Source organism: Myotis yumanensis, unplaced genomic scaffold, assembly GCF_028538775.1.
Source record: "Myotis yumanensis isolate MYYU_CA2020_CCGP unplaced genomic scaffold, mMyoYum1.0.hap1 SCAF_14, whole genome shotgun sequence".
Lineage (NCBI taxonomy): Eukaryota > Metazoa > Chordata > Mammalia > Chiroptera > Vespertilionidae > Myotis > Myotis yumanensis.
In genome coordinates, this window is record NW_027223765.1 from 40,163,193 (window position 1) to 40,180,257 (window position 17,065).

At 55.9% G+C, this 17,065-nt stretch overlaps 1 protein-coding gene across 1 annotated transcript; it reads left to right on the forward strand.

Annotated features, from left to right (window-relative positions):
• The first annotated feature begins 1,007 nt into the window (after positions 1-1,007).
• ITIH3 (inter-alpha-trypsin inhibitor heavy chain 3) lies at positions 1,008-15,401 on the forward strand. The gene is made up of 22 exons (XM_070391490.1): positions 1,008-1,100; positions 1,750-1,767; positions 3,051-3,217; positions 3,298-3,402; positions 3,664-3,826; positions 4,370-4,483; positions 5,545-5,670; positions 5,966-6,082; positions 6,559-6,727; positions 7,301-7,426; positions 7,727-7,899; positions 9,064-9,249; positions 9,415-9,554; positions 10,199-10,353; positions 11,022-11,036; positions 12,031-12,054; positions 12,295-12,330; positions 12,464-12,577; positions 13,305-13,509; positions 14,192-14,361; positions 14,544-14,655; positions 14,977-15,401. The coding sequence occupies exons 1-22, from the start codon at positions 1,008-1,010 to the stop codon at positions 15,104-15,106; spliced, it is 2,658 nt and encodes an 885-aa protein (XP_070247591.1). The 3' UTR covers positions 15,107-15,401.
• Positions 15,402-17,065: the final 1,664 nt, after the last annotated feature.

Sequence of the window (17,065 nt, forward strand, 5' to 3'; positions counted from 1 at the left end):
TGATCTATTGTCTCCTGCACGTTCCCCATCTGGGGATCAAAACAGTAACCCAGGTCTCTGCCCTGACTGGGATCAAACTTGCAAACCTGGTATGTGCCCTGCTGGGAACCGAACCTACAATCTTTTGGTGTATGGATGATCCAACCAACTGAGGCCCTCTGCCAGGGTGGGAAATGACTCTTTAAGAGGTTGAGGGCAGCTGAGTCACTGGCCAGGCCCTGGGAACTCAGGGATGAATGTGACATGGCCTGGCCCTCCTGGAGCCCAGAGTCTAGAGGCCCTAATCAGGCCTCAACATGCAAACCTCAGCACAGGGTAACAATGCAGCAAAGCTGCCTGCAGTCACCTAGGGATGAAAGAGGAAGGCTCCGGAGGAGGGCACAGGGACTGGCAGAGTTGAGAGATGAGAGATGCGATGTGCAGACTAGGGGAGGGCATGCCAGGGGTGGAGAGAAAGTTCAGAAATGCAAGCTGGAACCAGGTAACAGAGAGAGCTGGGCCACAGGACTTGGGGTTCATCCTTTCCCTGGGGCCATGAGAACCAGAGAAGGATACTCAGCAAGGGCTGTAGCCATGGAAATCAGAGCCTTAGAGTGATAGGTCTGGTTCCGTGGCCTGGCCGCCTTGAGCAGGGGGTGGCTGCGATCCAGGGGCCATGGCCAGTGGTGCGGGTAAGAGGCAACGAGGCTGACAGATGCTATTTGCTCTAAATGTGACTCCACACCTTTGTCCCCACCCAGGGAGTCCCAGGGCTGACTTGCCAACACACAGCTTCTGCTGACCCCAGGCCTCCATGTCCCCCAGCCCCTGGGGGTGAAGTTCCAATGCTGTTGACTGTACCCACGGGGCCACTTTGGTTCAGGCAAATCCAGGCGACATTACTCCATCCACATGGAGGCTTCCCAGACAGCCTCCGCCTCCCGCTCCTCCCGTACTGTTGAGAGTCACTGACCCCGCTGGTCAGCTGGCTCATATAAAGACTGCAGGCCAGGCCTGCGTGTTCAGTGATGGCATTTGCTTGGTGGCCCTGCCTCATCGTGGCCCTGCTCTCCAGCTCCGTGGCCTTTGGCTTCCCAAGAAGCCCCTCCCGGCCACTTGAGGTAAGTCTGTCCTCGCTTCACAATCTGGGCCCATCACGGGGCAGAGGTCCCAGCCTGGGAGGTCCTCTACATGTGGGAGGGGGAGGTAGAGGGCGGGGTCATGAGCTGCAGGGGACAGGGCTGGGTTTTGGGAGAACTGGGCTCCAAACTTACCCTTTGATTCTGGCCAAGGCTCTTAGCTCTCCCTGGACCTCTGTTTCCCCACCTGTCAAATGGGTGATACACCACGAACTGCTCACCTCACTGAGCAGCTATGAAGGTCCACCTCTGAGAAAAGGGCAGAGGCGCCTAGGAAGGCTGGGCTGAGCCCTGTGGTGTGCAGGGGTGCGGGGTGCTTTGCGAGGAGGCCTCATGGACCCGGGTGCAGGGACAGGCAGAGTGAGCCGAGGTCTGTGGAGCAGGTGAAAAGCCCTGTCCTGCTCCCCTGGGAAGCCTGAGACCTGCTCTCTCCGGATCTCACTTTCCCCATCTATTCAGAGCCCTTCCTACTCTGACAAGTGGCTCCAGGTGGGTCCTACATCCAGAGGCCCTTCAAGGTGTGTGGGCGGGTGGGGGTCACCACTGAACCCTGGCCTCTGCCAAGCACTTGCCCCCCAGCCACAGTGGCCTTGGCCTTGACCTGACAGTGTGTTTGCCTTTGCTTTTCCAGAAACGCAGCGTCGATGAGGTGAGGACTTTCACCAGGGAGGGGGCATGGTGAGGGAGGCAGGGTGGAGCTGGTTGCTCAACAGCTGAAGAGTTGGGCCATAGCAGCAGGTCCTGCACAGCTGACAAACAGCTCACAGCCCCTACCCTGGCAGGCTCCCATGTGACTCAAGACCCCCAGGAAGTGTGCCATAGAACCATGCCCCCTAGGTTGTCCCCAGATGCAGTCCAGGATGGCCATTGCACCATCCTTCCTTCCACTAACACTTACCCATCAGTGGCTGGTACCGGGCTGGGCGGTGAAAGGCCCCATCACACCTTCACGGAGCATCTTTATATCCACGTTTAACCCAGACATCTCCCTAGAGCCGCCCTCAGTTCACCCTCCCCCCGAACCCCGGCTCCCGGGGGAAAGAATATTGGGGACATGAAGTCCTGCCCACACTCTATTTTCGGCACAGGAAGTAAGTGCCTGTTTGGGAGGCAGAATCACACAATTACCAAAGGGCACAGTAGGAGGGTAGAGGGCGAGCTTTCTAAATGGAAGTGTGAAAGGTGAGCAGGAAGAGCTGGGACAGGTCTCTGACCCCCGGGGTCAGAGGTGCAGAGACCTGGCTTGGCTGGAGCACCAGAGTGGAGGTGACAGGACCCGCCTGGGGACCTCAGAGCATGGGGAACACTGTCCTGAGGGCAATAGGGAGCACGGGAGGGCTTTACGAGGGAGGGGAACAGGGTCAGTTTGTTTTTTATAAGATCTCACCGGCTACAGGCTGCATGGCAACAGACTACAGGGTTAAGGAGGCCATGTTTAACCCAGACATCTCCCTAGAGCCTCCCTCAGTTCACCCGCCCTGCTCCCTGGCTTGCTCCCTCCCCTCGCCCTCTCCTCTTGGCATTATGTGAAGTTCCTTCTCATGGTGCAAAACTCCCCTTCCTAAGTGACTTCTTGCTGCTGAGCAATGAGGTGGCTGAGCTAAGGAACCTGTGGGGCCCAGTGAACAGGGAGAAACAAAAGCTGAATCAGACAAGGACTCTGCCCTCCAAGAAGCCTCTAGTGTCCGAAGGGAGAGAGGTGCTCAGGAAGGCCAGCGCATGCGAGGGGCACCAGGACTGCCCAGGCGCCCATCATCAGGACAGAGGTGGCCAACTGGGCAGGGGGATGGAGGAGGCCACCAGGCTTCCCACACGGGTGACTGGGGTGCTTCCCAGGCAGGGCCTTGGGAAGAGGAGTGGCCAGGTTAGAAGACCTGTTTCCCAGGGCCCGGGTTGGCAGGTCAGCACTGATCACCATCCCCTCTCCCACAGAAGGCTGGCGACATTGAGGTCTACAGTACCAAGGTCAGCTGCAAGGTGACCTCCCGCTTTGCTCACAATGTTGTCACCACGAGGGCCGTCAACCGCGCAGATGCCGCCAAGGAGGTTTCCTTTGACGTGGAGCTGCCCAAGACCGCTTTCATCACCAACTTCACCCTGTGGGTGTCCCCATGGCTGCTGGCTCTGGGCTCTGGAGGGGAGTCTGGCCCAGCATGAGCCCCCAAATCTGTCCCTGCAGGACCATCGATGGTGTTACCTACCCTGGTAATGTCAAGGAGAAGGAAGTCGCCAAGAAGCAGTATGAAAAGGCTGTGTCCCAGGGCAAGACAGCTGGTTTGGTCAAGTAAGTACGGACCCCAGGCCTGGGGGAGAATGTCTGGTCTGTAAGGGATGCAAACAACAACGGCAGCAGTTATTATTATTATTATTATTATTATTGCAAAATGTGTCCGTAATTCTCACCACATTATCCCATTTTGATGTTGAGGTAAACAAGGCTTAGAGTGAGTAGGTGTCTCCCCCAAGGGGCTGAGATGAACCCAAGGCTCAGGATGGGTGGGATTGTGCAGTCTGTGGGGCAGTCGCTGTCTTGCATCCCATTCAGGGCCTCTGGGCGGAAGTTGGAGAAATTCACGGTGTCAGTCAATGTGGCTGCGGGCAGCAAAGTCACGTTTGAGCTAACCTACGAAGAGCTGCTGAAGAGGAACAAGGGCAAGTACGAGATGTATCTTAAGGTCCAGCCCAAACAACTGGTCAAGGACTTTGAGGTAAGCAAACACCTCTGCAGGCCCTGCTGAAACTGTGGGCACAGAATGGGAGGTTGGGGAAGGGCCCCTGGGGTGGAGCTCAGAGCAAAGTCAATGACACAGAAGTCCAGGCCTCACCACTTGGTTGAGGAAGCTCGGGGGAATTCCAATGGCTCTGGCCATAGCAACTGGGCCAAGGGGAGGAGGAGGCTGGGCTGGACTCACCCAGATCTTTGGATGCTGGGCCCTTGGGGCAACATCACAAAGTGTCTCTGTATAGCTGGTAACTGGTTATAACGGTGCTCTACCTACATCAGATCTGAAATGGTTTCATGGTGGAAATTGGACACCACCTGGCAGGCCATTGGAGAGCTTTGGGGTTAGAGTACCATTGAAGGGCCCTTTTGTTCATTTTCTTGGTGGGAGACACCAGGTGTGGCTGTCACAGATTTGTACTAGAAGCTGGTCCCTGCACCACCACTGACCCATCGCTGTGGGCCCTGTCCTAGAGGTTGGCCTCTGTACTGTCACTGAGTAACCTCTCCTTATCTTTGGACATTGCAGATCGAGGTAGACATCTTTGAGCCCCAGGGCATTAGCATGCTGGATGCTCAGGCCTCATTCATCACCAATGACCTCCTGGGAAGCGCCCTCAGCAAGTCCTTCTCAGGAAAAAAGGTGGTACAGATGCTTCTCAGGCCTGGGGGTAGGGGCAGGAACCCAGACCCTAGCAGGACCAGTCTGAGCCCTAAGGCTTGGCTGATGCTCGTGAGCGTGTGTCTATCTGCTGCCATCACTGTCTCCCTGGCCACCTGGTCAGGAGTGGGGATGCTGGAGGCAGGGGGCTGCATGCTGAGGATGACCCGCCTGAGGAACTGACATGCCCCAGCAGCCCTTCCCCAACCCCTCATCCTGTCCCCCAGTTTCAGCAGGGCCAGTAGGGGCGCTTGATTACCTCAAAGTGCTTGGCCAGTTGCTTGGGCTGGAACTGGTATGTGTGGGGGACCACTTATAAAGCCCAGTGTCATTCTACCTTGGGAGGTAGGCAGGACAGGTGACTGCCCCTATTTTACAGACAAGGAGACTGAGGCCAGAGGGAGTCATTTAGATCTGCTGACTCCACATTGAGGGGGTGGCAGTTGAAAGGGAACTTTACTCTTGGTGCTAGTGGTTGACTCTGATCCCCAAGGCCCTACTATTCCAGGGTCTTGCTGACCATGGGCTGTGGATGCATGCATGTGTACACGAATAGCAAACATAAGTCACTCAGGATTTGTAGGGCGAGGCCCAAGGTGCACACACTCAGAGGGCTGCTGGCTTCTGCAGGGCAGTGCCTGCTCCCACCTCCCTGCTTTGCTGCCTTTCCCCTCCTCCTCCTCTTGGCACCAACACATACCACCCAACACGAAGCTCCTTTTCACGGTGCACAGCTCCCCTCCCTAAGTGGCTTCTCAGTGCTGAAGGCCAATAGGCTGAACACAGGGACTTAGGTGAACAGGGAAAGACAAAGGCTGCATCAGATAAGGCCACTGTCCTCCAAGTTGCCACTGATCTCCGAGGAGAGAGCAGTGCTCAGGAAGTCCAGTGTATGCTGGGTGGTGGCAGGACTGCCGGGTGCCCACCTCTGGGCTTCTCCCTATGAGGGCTGTGCCTCAGCCCCCAAGGCACCCATGGGCTGAGGGCTGCAGTGGGAGGTGCCTGGACAAGCTGAGCAAGACCCCCCCATGTCCCTCCCTCAGGGCCATGTGTCCTTCAAGCCCAGCTTGGACCAACAGCGTTCTTGCCCAACCTGTGGAGACACCCTCCTCAACGGAGACTTCATCGTAACCTACGATGTGAACAGAGAGTCTCCAGCCAACGTGCAGGTACCTCCCTACTGGCTTCATCAGGCTGCTGGCTTCCCCATCACAGTGGATGAGGGCTGGGGGGTGGGGGGAGAGGGGCTGCAGCTGCATGTAGCGCCATCACCCTGGATACTCTGTCCAAGGCCACCTTTCCTGCAGGGCATGGGGGTGGCAGGCAGACCAGAACGTGTGTGGCACACTCAGGAGGGTGGGAACTGACATCATCTTCTCGCCCTGCTAACTGTCAGCTTTTATTTGCAAGATTAGCCAGGTTGCTTCATGGACATGACCTCTCATCTCTCTCTCCCCTCTCCAGATAGTCAATGGCTACTTTGTGCACTTCTTTGCACCTCAAGGCCTTCCTGTGGTGCCTAAGAATGTGGTCTTCGTGATTGATATCAGCGGCTCCATGTCTGGCCGGAAAATAGAGCAGGTACTCTCTTCTGTACAAGTGGGGGTGAGAGGTGGGGGGGGGGGGGTAGACATTTAGAAAATTCCTCACCCAAGGATATGCTTATAGATTTATAGAGAGAGGGGAAGGCAGGGGGAGAGAAACATCGATGTGAGAGAGAAACGAATCGGTAGCCTCCTGTAGGTGCACCAACTGGGGATTGAGCCTGCAACCTAGGTATTTGCCCTGATCAGAAATCAAACCTACAGCCTCTTTGGGGTACAGGACAACACTGCAACCAACTGAGCCACCCAGGATGGACGACAGTTTTGTTTTAAGTGGACAAAGCTGATGTTTCCAGTGAAAGAGGAGGAAGGAGAATAGGACAAAAAGGCACAAATGCCCACCCCCATTGTTGCAGGCCACAGGGGCCCCACTGCCAGCCCAGCTGCAAAGACACCAGGCTGTCTGTGGCTGCCTCTCCCAGCTTCTTGTCTGCCTGTCTTTCTCTTTCCCAGACAAGGGATGCCCTCCTCAAAATCCTGGAGGATATAAAAGAGGAGGACTACCTGAATTTCATCCTGTTCGGTTCCGATGTGACCACTTGGAAAGACACTTTAGTTCAAGCCACTCCTGAGAACATCCAGGAGGCCAGGGAGTTTGTGAAGAACATTAGAGATCGAGGAAGTAAGAACAGAGGGGAGAGCAACGTTCTCACTGCCCCTCCCTCTGCCTGAGCAGCCTGTTTCCCTCCTCCCTGGGGCACAGGCTTTGCTGGCCAGGCCGGCAGACCCTGGCTGGGGGTAGAGGCGGGAGTGGGGTGGGGTCCTTAGGCTTGATCTCAGGGTCTAAGAAAACCCATCTGTCTGTTTCTAACCCATGATGCGGGTGCACCCCAACTCCCAGCAAGATCAGGCCACAGAGAACCTTTACTGTTGGTCGTTTCTTACAGAAAATCACAAGTGATGTCTGTACTGTTCCCCTCTCCTCCCAGTGAAGGGCCGGGAGTCCATCTAACTGATTCCCAAATTGTTTTCACCATCACCATGTGCTTCTATTCCTGCAGCAACCCTGAGAGGCAGGTTTTACCCTGTTTGAAAGTTTAAATCATTCATTCTTCACTCACTAGTCAGTATTTACTGAGTACCACCACGTACTCGCAGACAGAGTCCTTGGGCACATGATCAGGGCCAATGTCCCAACCCCCTCCTCCACGATGGTCCACTGAGGGCCCCTCCCATGGTGCTCTCTGTGTGTCAGGCACCAACATGAACGACGGGCTGCTGACAGGCATCAGCATGCTGAACAAGGCCCGGGAGGAGCACACAGTGCCAGAGAGGAGCACCTCCATCGTCATCATGCTGACCGACGGGCACCCTGATACTGGTGAGGCAGGCGGCCGTGGCTCTAAAACAGATCCCTATTGCCTGGCTGCCGCTCCTGGCTCTGTAGCCCGCTTGCTGTAAGACCTTGGGCAGGTCTCCGCAAGGCTCCTGTGGACTGTGAGCCCCTTGAGGGGAGGGACCTGCCTCCCCCTTGCAGGGCTCCCTACCCTCTGGCCGGACAAAGGCTCCTGACCACGACCCCTCCCGCACCGCACGTACAGGAGTCAGATCTCTTCAGACAGAGTGAGTCCAGACAGTTGTCTGGGTGGCACTAGAGTGTGAACACCCCTTTATCCTGCAGATGTAAGAAGAATACAGAAGAACGTGCTGAGTGCCATTGGAGGCAGGTTCCCCTTATATACCCTGGGCTTTGGCAAGGATCTGAATTATAACTTCCTGGAAAGCATGGCCCTGGAGAACGATGGGTTTGCCCGGCGCATTTATGAGGATTCCGATGCCAACTTGCAGCTGCAGGTGTGCCTTGTCTTGCACCCCTCCAGGAATGAGGGGCTCACTCCTTCCTCAGGGAGCTGTGCCATTGGGTGGTCATTTCAATAATTAGAGAGAACTTTCGCTTAAGTTGAAATCTACCTCTGGTTCTTACCCATCATTAATGGTTCTAGCATCGTGATCAGGGTGCACGGAAGGGGTTCCTCCATAGGCTTGCCACAGCACATATAGGTCATCGCTTAAATATGAATTTCTGAAAAAAAAAAAGTAATTTTCAGTGTAAGTCTGCCCTAAAGATTGCACAGGACACGGTATTAGTTTGCGGGGGCTGCCAGGACAAAGTGCTACAAACTGAGAGGCTTACAGCAGAAATGTACTGTCTCACAGTCCTGCAGGCTGGACGTCCAAGATCAGGTGTCAACAGGGTTGGTTCCTTGTGAGGGCCCCGAGGGGGGATCTGCCAGGCCTCTCTCCCTGTCTCTTCACATCCTCTCCCCTGTGTGTGTCTGTCCCCTTTCCATACGGACACCAGGCACATTGCATTGGGGTCCATCCCAAAGACCTCATTTTGAATTGGTCACCTCTGTAAAGACCCTGTGTCCAAACAAGGCCACATCTTGAGGGACTGGGGGTAAGGAATTTAACCTACGTATTTGGGTATTTAGGGGGCACACAACTCAGTCCATAACAGACATACTTGTAACAAAAATTAATTTCTTGTTTATCTGACATTCCAACTTAACTGCATGTCCTGTATTTTCATTCGCTAAATCTGGCAACACTCACCCTTCCTGGCGCAGGTGCCTGCATCTCCGCCTCTGCCGTGGACCCCTGGGCCTCCATCCCCACCTGCTCCCACCCTACACCATCTCTAGGCAGCCTCTCCTCCTGTCCTCTCCTCCTCCCCTTCATTCCAACAAGCATTTCTTGAGTGCTTTCTAGTGCAAGAACACTTGTATTTTTCTGGGTGCGGGGGGGTGGGGTGGGGTGGGGTTGGGGTAGCAGAGGGAGCCCCCACACACGGAAGGGCACAGCCAGGCCCATGTAGATGTGGGGTTCAGGTTGGGCCCAGCCCAGCCTGTGGGACTCAACAACCTTCGGAGGCGTCAGTGAGAACCCTCCCACTCTCCTCTCCGTGCCCGCCTGCCCTGGTGGCCTGAGATGACCAGGTCCCTTCTCGGACTCCAGGGCTTCTATGAGGAGGTGGCCAACCCGCTGCTGACGGCAGTGGAGGTGGAGTACCCTGAGAACGCTATCCTGGACCTGACCCGGAACACTTACCAGCACTTCTATGATGGCTCTGAGATCGTGGTGGCTGGGCGCCTGGTGGACGAGGACATGAACAATTTTAAGGCAGATGTGAAGGGCCACGGGGTAAGCTGGGCTGGGCGTGGATATGGGCTGGGGATGGGGGATCAAGCAGTGATGGAGCCTGTGCCTACAGGCTGACGGTCCAGCAGTGGCAGCCCCTGAACCGGGCCCACCTGGCTTCAGGCCTCCATTCCTTGTGCTTCTCACCTTCTCCCACCCCTGCCCCAGGCGCTCACTGACCTGACCTTCACGGAGGACGTGGACTTGAAGGAGATGGAGAAGGCACTGCAGGAGCAGGACTACATTTTCGGGAGCTACATCGAGCGGCTCTGGGCCTACCTCACCATTGAGCAGCTGCTGGACAAACGGTGACCCAGGACCACCCCTCACAGAGCCGGGCCCCGCACTGGGCCCTGGCACTGCCCCAGCCTCTCCCTGTGCCTGCCCCTGGCAGGCTCTGCTCTGCGGGTGCCCAAGAGGAAGATGACCGGGCCACACCCGGGAAGTGCACCCCACACACATGCCCAGCGGCCTGCCCTCTTTTCTCCCCAGTCCATCAGAATGTTTTCCAGGGCAGAGCCCAGCCTGACATCCAGGGACAGAGATGGAGAGCGATGCCCTCAGTCCCCAGAGGGCAGAGCCGGGGCCCACTGGAGAGGCATGTCAGCCTCCTATTAGGAGGGACTAGCCGGTGAAGCCCCTGGTGCAGGGCCTGGCACCTGCTGAGCACTCACCAGGAGTGGCTGTTGCAGTGGCCATTGCAAGCCCCTTATATGTTATAGCTGGAGAGATGGAGTCCCCTCAGAGAGGAAGCACAGATGGAGGAAGCCTGTCCATCTGTCCCAGGGAGCTGGTGAATCAGTATTTTCTGAGCTCTAGCAGGCTCCACCCTGGGCATAGGGGGTCCTGGGCTGACACTGGGGCTCCTGGCCTGGTGCTGGGGGTCAATGTAGGGATGATGGGCAGGGAGCTGAGTTCCAGGCTGACCCTTTCGCCACGCCCCTCCCTACAGCAAGAACGCCCATGGAAGTGAGAAGGAGAACCTCACAGCCCAGGCCCTGGACCTGTCCCTCAAGTACCACTTTGTGACTCCACTGACCTCCATGGTGGTGACCAAGCCTGAGGACAGTGACAACCAGATGGCTATTGCTGACAAGCCTGGCGAAGGTGGACACGGGGAGTGAAGGCCAGAACTGGGAGGCCTTCCTCTTCGACTGGGGCCTTGGGGGTCCTGAGAGGAGTGGGCCAGGCTGGGCAGACCCAACCTCACTGAAGAGCAGGCCCAGGGGCACTGAAGGAAAGCTGGCCAAACGCTGGGGAGCGTGTGTGGAGGGAGTGAAGCCAGCATTGTGGATTGTGGGGGGTGGGGGGATCAGGGGCCTCTGAGTCTCTAAGGGGATAGGAGTACAGGAGTGAGGACCCTGACCAGGGTCACTTCCGGGAGAGGGACTTAGGCTGCAACATGGAAGGACTCAGGTAGATAGGGAGAAGCACTTCCAGGCTTAAAGCTAAGCCCTGAGCACTCTCCTGGGGATGGCCAGAGGAAGAGGCTCTGAGAGCTGGAGGCTGGGACCAGGCTGCTCACCATACCCCAAGAGAGGAGTCCTGAGTATCCCCCACAACTGGCCACATGGGCTGGGAGTGTGGGCATCAGGGGGCATGGGAGGCAAAGAGCTGGTCCAGGCCAGGCCAGGAGCTCCTGGTTCTGGGAGCACAGCTGGCTGCTGGGAGGCCCACAGCCTGGGGCTGGTTGGACAGGCAGCATATTGATCACATTGGCCCAGACCCCAGGAGTCTGTGGCTTCTAACACATTTCTCCCTTTCTTCCCTCACAGGGCCTGAGGAATCAGGTGAGCTTCAGCCAGCAGCTGGGTGGGGTCTCGGGAGGGAGACAAGAGAGAACCCAGGAGGCCTTTCTGAGCTCACCTGGGCTCAGGTCCCTGCTCTGCTGCCCACTCATGAGCAACTTTGGGCCTGGCTCTGCCCTTCTCTGGGCGCCAGGGCCCTTGTCCATCGATTGGAGGTGGCTTCCTCTGCCCAAGGAGGGACAGTCAGTAGGAGAGTATTATGTGGCCTGCAAAAGGAGCATGTCCCACATCAAGCATCACACTCGATGAGTCCAGGGCAACCCTCTGAGTAAGGTTCTCATTTTACTGTGAGGAAGCTGAGGCACAGAGGTTACGTCTGTTTGTGCAAGGAATCTGTCTGCAGGTGGCTGAGCCAAGGCTTTGGCCCACGCAGCCTGGTTGCAGTGCCTGAGCTGGAATCCACAGCATCCTGTGTCTCTCTCATCATAAAATTGGAGCCTCACCTCTCACAAGCCCATCACCACTATGCAAAGTTACCCCAGCCCCTGCCTGCCTCACCTCCATCAACACAGGTTGTTCTATCCAGCTTTCCCCTTAGAACACCCTAGCACATCACCAGTGTGTATGGTGTGTGTGTGTGTGTGTGTGTGTGTGTGTGTTACTACCAAGGACAGCTGTAAGCCTCATCGCACCCCAACAAGGGATGGGGCAGGAGTTCAAGAGTTGCAGGTAGGATGTGCTATGAGCATTACTCATGACAGACAAGCTGACCATCTGATGGTTTGCATTTTAGCCATATTAAAGTGTCACGCCTTTGGCCTTAAAATCACACCATATCACCACCAGTCCTAGAAAGAAGTTCCTGGGCATGCCCCCATTTCCATAGCCTAAGCTAAGGCTCACATCCCACCCTCTGTCAGTCAGTGCTGGGGTTTCACTGCGCACTGCTAGCCCTCAGACAGGTTAAAGGCACAGGTGTTGGGAATAAGGCACCAGAGGTCCCCGCTCACAACTGCCCTTTGACTTCTTTTTTCAGTGACTGCCGCCATGGCTTACCAGAGTGAGTAAACATCGTGGCCACAGTCCTCTGCCCCAGCACAGCCCTGCCCATCTCCCTGAGTCTTCCTAATTCAGCTCTCTGGGGCAGGCAGATGGTTGGATCCTGAGGAGATGGGGGTGGGTGGGTGTTGAGAGCATTAGGAAGCAGGAAGGGGAGGGTATGAGCCAAGCTCTGGGTGGGGTCTGGTGCCTCCCCAGGCCTGCTTGTTTAGTTCAGCCTTCTCTCCCTTTGTGTCCACAGCCAGCTACCAGCCTCCTTCTTCACCCTACTATTATGGTGAGTTCCCCGGCTTTTCCGGGGGCAAGGCTCAGGGCCCAGGGCCCAGTGCCTCCTGCCGGCCTAGGAGTCCATCCCACAGGGGCCAGTGGGTGAGGCCCCAGCATCAGCCCTTTCTCTGATGTGCCCTCAGTGGACGGAGACCCCCACTTCATCATCCAAGTCCGAGGGAAAAAGGATGCCATCTGCTTCAACATTGATGAAGAACCAGGCACAGTGCTGCGCCTCATTGAGGACCCCATTACAGGTGGGGGCTGCAGGGTGGGGCTGGAGCCAAGGGTCTTCCTGGGAAGGTCTGGGCACATGGACCCGGTCCTCATTTGCTCACAATGCTCCCATCTTCACACACTGGAGAGGGCTGTCCAGACCACAGGCTAGCCAAGTTCCCCAGGGGCAAGTGTGTTGGGGAGATGGTTAGAGTTAAGGGCAGCCTGGCCCTGCAGGCAGGACTCAGCCTATAGCTGGGGAATCATTTTTCTTTGAACAATAATACGTCCTGGCCCAGGCAAAGAGACAGGTCTACACTGTGGGCCCTCAGCCACCAGTGTGACCCAGAGTGTCTAGGAGCAGATTGTGTTAACTGTGAGGTTCTGGTCTCTTCTGGAGATCCCCCCCACTCTGAATACCTCACAGCAAGTCTGGCTGAGGGGGAAGGCACATTCTTTTGTTTTGTTTTTTGTTTTTGTTTTTTAATACATTTTATTGATTTTTTACAGAGAGGAAGGGAGAGGGATAGAGAATTAGAAACATCGATGCAAGAGAAACATTGATCAGCTGCCTCCTGCACACTCCCTCCTGGGGATGTGCCCTCAACCAAGGTACACGCCCTAGACTGGAATCGAACCTGGTACCCTTGAGTCCGCAGGCTGACGCTCTATCCACTGAGCCAAACTGGTTAGGGCGGAAGGCACATTGTTAACGGCCAGCTGATAAGAAGATCTCGCTGGTCTCTTACTACCCCTTGCCCCTGGCAGGCTTAACAGTAAATGGGCAGATCATTGGTGACAAGGGAAACAGCTCTAACTCTAAGAACAGAAAGACTTACCTTGGCAAAGTGGGCATTGTCAATTCTCCGATGGACTTGCGGATTGAAGTGACCACAGAGAAGATTACCGTGAAGAATGGGGCTGCACAGAGTACTTTCAGCTGGCTGGACACAGTCACGGTCACCTCAGAAAGGTAAGGCCCCATACCGGGACTCGATAGAAGGAGGCTTGAAGGATTTGTAGAAATCTGAGGACAGAAGATCCATATGGGGTTACAGGGAAGACTGGTGGCCTCAGAGTTCAGCCCCTGCCCCGGGGGAGGGTGACCATGGTAGACCTGAGCCAACCCCTAGGGCCCCTGTGAGAACCAGAATTGGTAGCTGGACAGTTCATAGGGCGACCTTGAGGGAAGGGCTACATGGACCCAAGGATCAGGTAGGCTTGGCAATCTGGTAACAGCAAGAATCCTATTTGCATCTTCTCTGGGGGAATTTATTAGTTCCCAAGCCGCTCAGCCTCTCCTATGTCTTTAGATTACCCAGAGCCTGGGAGGCAGGGCAGGAGTGTTACTCCCACTGAGGCTCAGAAACGGGGTAGAACCTGCCCAGGAAACTAGTGGCTGAGCTGGGACTGGATCCCAGGCCTCCGGATGCCGAGGACAGCCCCTTTCCTGCTTAAGGAGCAGCAAGAATGCATTCAGGGGAGGTATAGTCGGCACGCATGACATGTCTTTCCTCCAACACCCCTGAGATAGTTTCTGGAGTCTGTGTGTTCTCAGGTGCCATGCACAGGGAGGGCTCTGCCAAGATGTCCTTGATTCAGATGCCTGGTGTCATGGCCACTGTGCCCCTTGCTGTCCTCCTCTTCTCCCCTAGGTTATCCGTAAAGACCAACAGGGAGGCTATGGTGGTCTCCTTTGGAAAAGGGATTACCTTTAAGGTGGTTCTGCACCAGGTGTGGAAGGAACATCACATCCACCTTCACTTTCTGGGCTTCTACGTGCTGGACAGTGACAAGATGTCAACAAAGTCACACGGGCTGCTGGGTATGGAATGTTCAAGCTCAGGCTGTTCAGGGCAGAGGGAAAAGCCATGTGAAAGGCCATCCTAGCCTCTCCATGGCCGGCACACAGCACCCCCTCTGTCTTTGCCTTAACCCTGGAAGGCCAGTGGCCATGCTACCTGAGGCGATGGCAGGAGCTGACAGTGTAAATGTTTTTCTTCCCAGGACAATTCTTCTGCCCCCTTGCTTTTCAAGTGTCTGACTTCAACCCAGGCAATGACCCCTCCAAGATACATGCCACGATGCTGGTGAAGAAACATCGGCTGGCAGTCACCAGGTGCGGGGACCCATCTGACATCCTCACCCTGCCCACTACCAAGCCAGGAGGAAAGAGCCCTCTGTGCCCACACACATTGGTCCAGCAGGGTTGTCTTCTGTGGGGTTCCCTCATTTCCCTCTGGGGTCCTGGCCCCCTCGAGGCCCCTCCGAATCAGGGAAAGGCCAAACTCAGCCCCCTAGAAGGAGTAACCATGCAACCTCATTCTTGGCCAGAGAATTATGGAATTGGCAACATCACACCCTTTTTCAACCTTGGTCCATGAGCGTAGCAGCCATCTCACCTACCCTGTGTATCACAGCATCTGTCTCCCTTCTCCAGGGGCTACCAGAAAGACTACAGGAAGGATGTCCATAATGGCACTCAGGTGGGCTGCTGGTTCGTCCACAACAACGGCCAAGGGGTGATTGATGGGGTCCACAGCGACTACATTGTCTCTGACCTGTTCTGAGTGGCTGGCCCAGCTGGCCTGGCATCTGGAGCAGGGGCACAGAGCCAGGCCTGAGGGAGGGCTGTGACAATAGAGGACACGGTGGAAAGCAGACCGCTGCCAGCCTGTGCATGCCTCTCTCGGGCCCTGCTCTGGGGAACACCAGCCGGGACCTGAGGCAGCTCAAAAGAAGGACTGGCTCCTAGGAAAGCAACATCCTGGGCCTCCCCAGCAATGCGGCTGAGGGACAGGGCTGGTTAGCGTCACAGTTTGGCAAGTCAAATGTATGAGGAAAAAATAAATAAAAAATTGACTCTGGAGCAAACAGTCTCTGAGAAGCTGGGAAGGGCTGAGTGCATTTCAGAGGCCAAAAGGGTCATGAGGAAAGTCTGGTCCTTGCTCAGGAGCTCCTTTCGGGCCCTTCAGGCCTAGAGGCCCTTCTGTTACTCAGAAGCAGAGAGTCCTACAGGGCTGGCACAGCCTGCAGCGGATTGTAGATGCCATCCATCCACTCAATCACCCACTATCCATCCATCCATCCATCCACCCATTGATCCATCCACCCATCCATCCATCCACCCACCCACCCACCCATCCTCTGTTTGTCCATCCATCCATCCATCTATCCACCAATCACCCATTTGTTCATCAGATAAACCCAACATTCTGGGCTAGCATCTAGGGGCACAAAGCTTATTGACCCAGTTCCTGTGAGCATGGGTGCCTCAAGTTTGCTTTCAGCTGGGCTGGGGATCCTTGGGATCCTCCAATCATACCCCACAAAGTCCTGGGTGGAGTGGGGGTCAGACCAGTTCCTGGACTAGGGGCTGTGAGAGCCTCTCCCACCTGAATAACTGTAACTGCCCCTTCCTGGAGCTCCCTGCTCCAAAGAGAGCTTTCCACAGCAGAACCAATCATTGCTCCCTGCCTACACCCTGTCAATGACATCTCCCTCCCATTGCTCTTGGGACAAAGATAAAAGTCCTTCCTCTGGCTTCTCAGCTTCATCAACTCCATGAACCAGGCATTTCCCCTTACTTTCTAGGTTCCAGACACAAAGACTGCATCCAGTTCTGCAAACATAATGCCTCCTGCCCCAGATTCTTTCCCTCTGCTGCTCTCTCTGCCTGCAGGGCTAAGAGCATGCTGGATAGAGGCTGCCCCTTTGAAGGGAACAGTGGGCAGCTTTGTCCATGGCACAGCAAGGGACACAATAAGGCCAGAGGAGCCTGGAGTCTGATTGGGAAGGATCAGGAATGCCAGTGGGGGTGTGGATGGGATCTGGTCATGGGCCACAAGGAGGTTTTCCTACCTCCCACTCCAGGGGCCCCTCTGGATTTCCTAGGGACACCAGGCTGGGGTCCTGGAGAGGGTATGGGGGGCAGTCCAGGAGGAAATTTTTCTCATCAGAGGAGTCCCCCTGCCCCCAGGCATCTATGAGATGTGGCCTGGGGCTGCTGCTCCTCTAGGGAGAGGGCCACGTGAGACACAGCTCCAGAGTAAACATGGCAGGTGTGCAGGCTGCGCTGGCAAAAAGGGCCCAGCCTGGGAAAGGACATTCTCAAGTAGGCAAGCCCTGCCACCCATTCAGTCCCAGGTCGGCTGAGGAGCCATGTAGCTTTAAACCAGTCATCCTGAGGTCAGTTTTCACATCTGTGAAATGGGAAGAAAGACCCTGCCAGATGGAGGGTGTGAAGAGGCATCGTCATATGGTTTCTGGTCCTCCTGAAGTACCTGCTTTGTCCTGCCACTCAGCTAGCCCCCTAGCCTGGCAGGTTGGCAGCAAGGCAGAGGAGGCCCCAGCCCAAATCTGCCCCTTCCCCTCCCTCAACACAGTCAGGGAGGCCCTCCTTGCAGGCCAATTCCAGGCAAATTCTGTCCTCAACCCAGTCCTCTGATGGCTCCCTGGCTTTCAGGATAGAAACCATGCTCCATGGCAAGGTGCACCCAGCCAGTGCTGGCCTGTCCCTGCTTCTCCAC

What these genes read in the sequence shown, in the direction of transcription:
- ITIH3 (XM_070391490.1), top strand. Translation starts at nt 1,008, where the DNA reads ATGGCATTTGCTTGGTGGCCCTGCCTCATCGTGGCCCTGCTCTCCAGC. An exon ending in AGTCTCCAGCCAACGTGCAG is followed by an intron (nt 5,671 to 5,965) that starts GTACCTCCCTAC and finishes TCCCCTCTCCAG; the next exon opens with ATAGTCAATGGCTACTTTGT. An exon ending in TGCCGCCATGGCTTACCAGA is followed by an intron (nt 12,055 to 12,294) that starts GTGAGTAAACAT and finishes TTGTGTCCACAG; the next exon opens with CCAGCTACCAGCCTCCTTCT.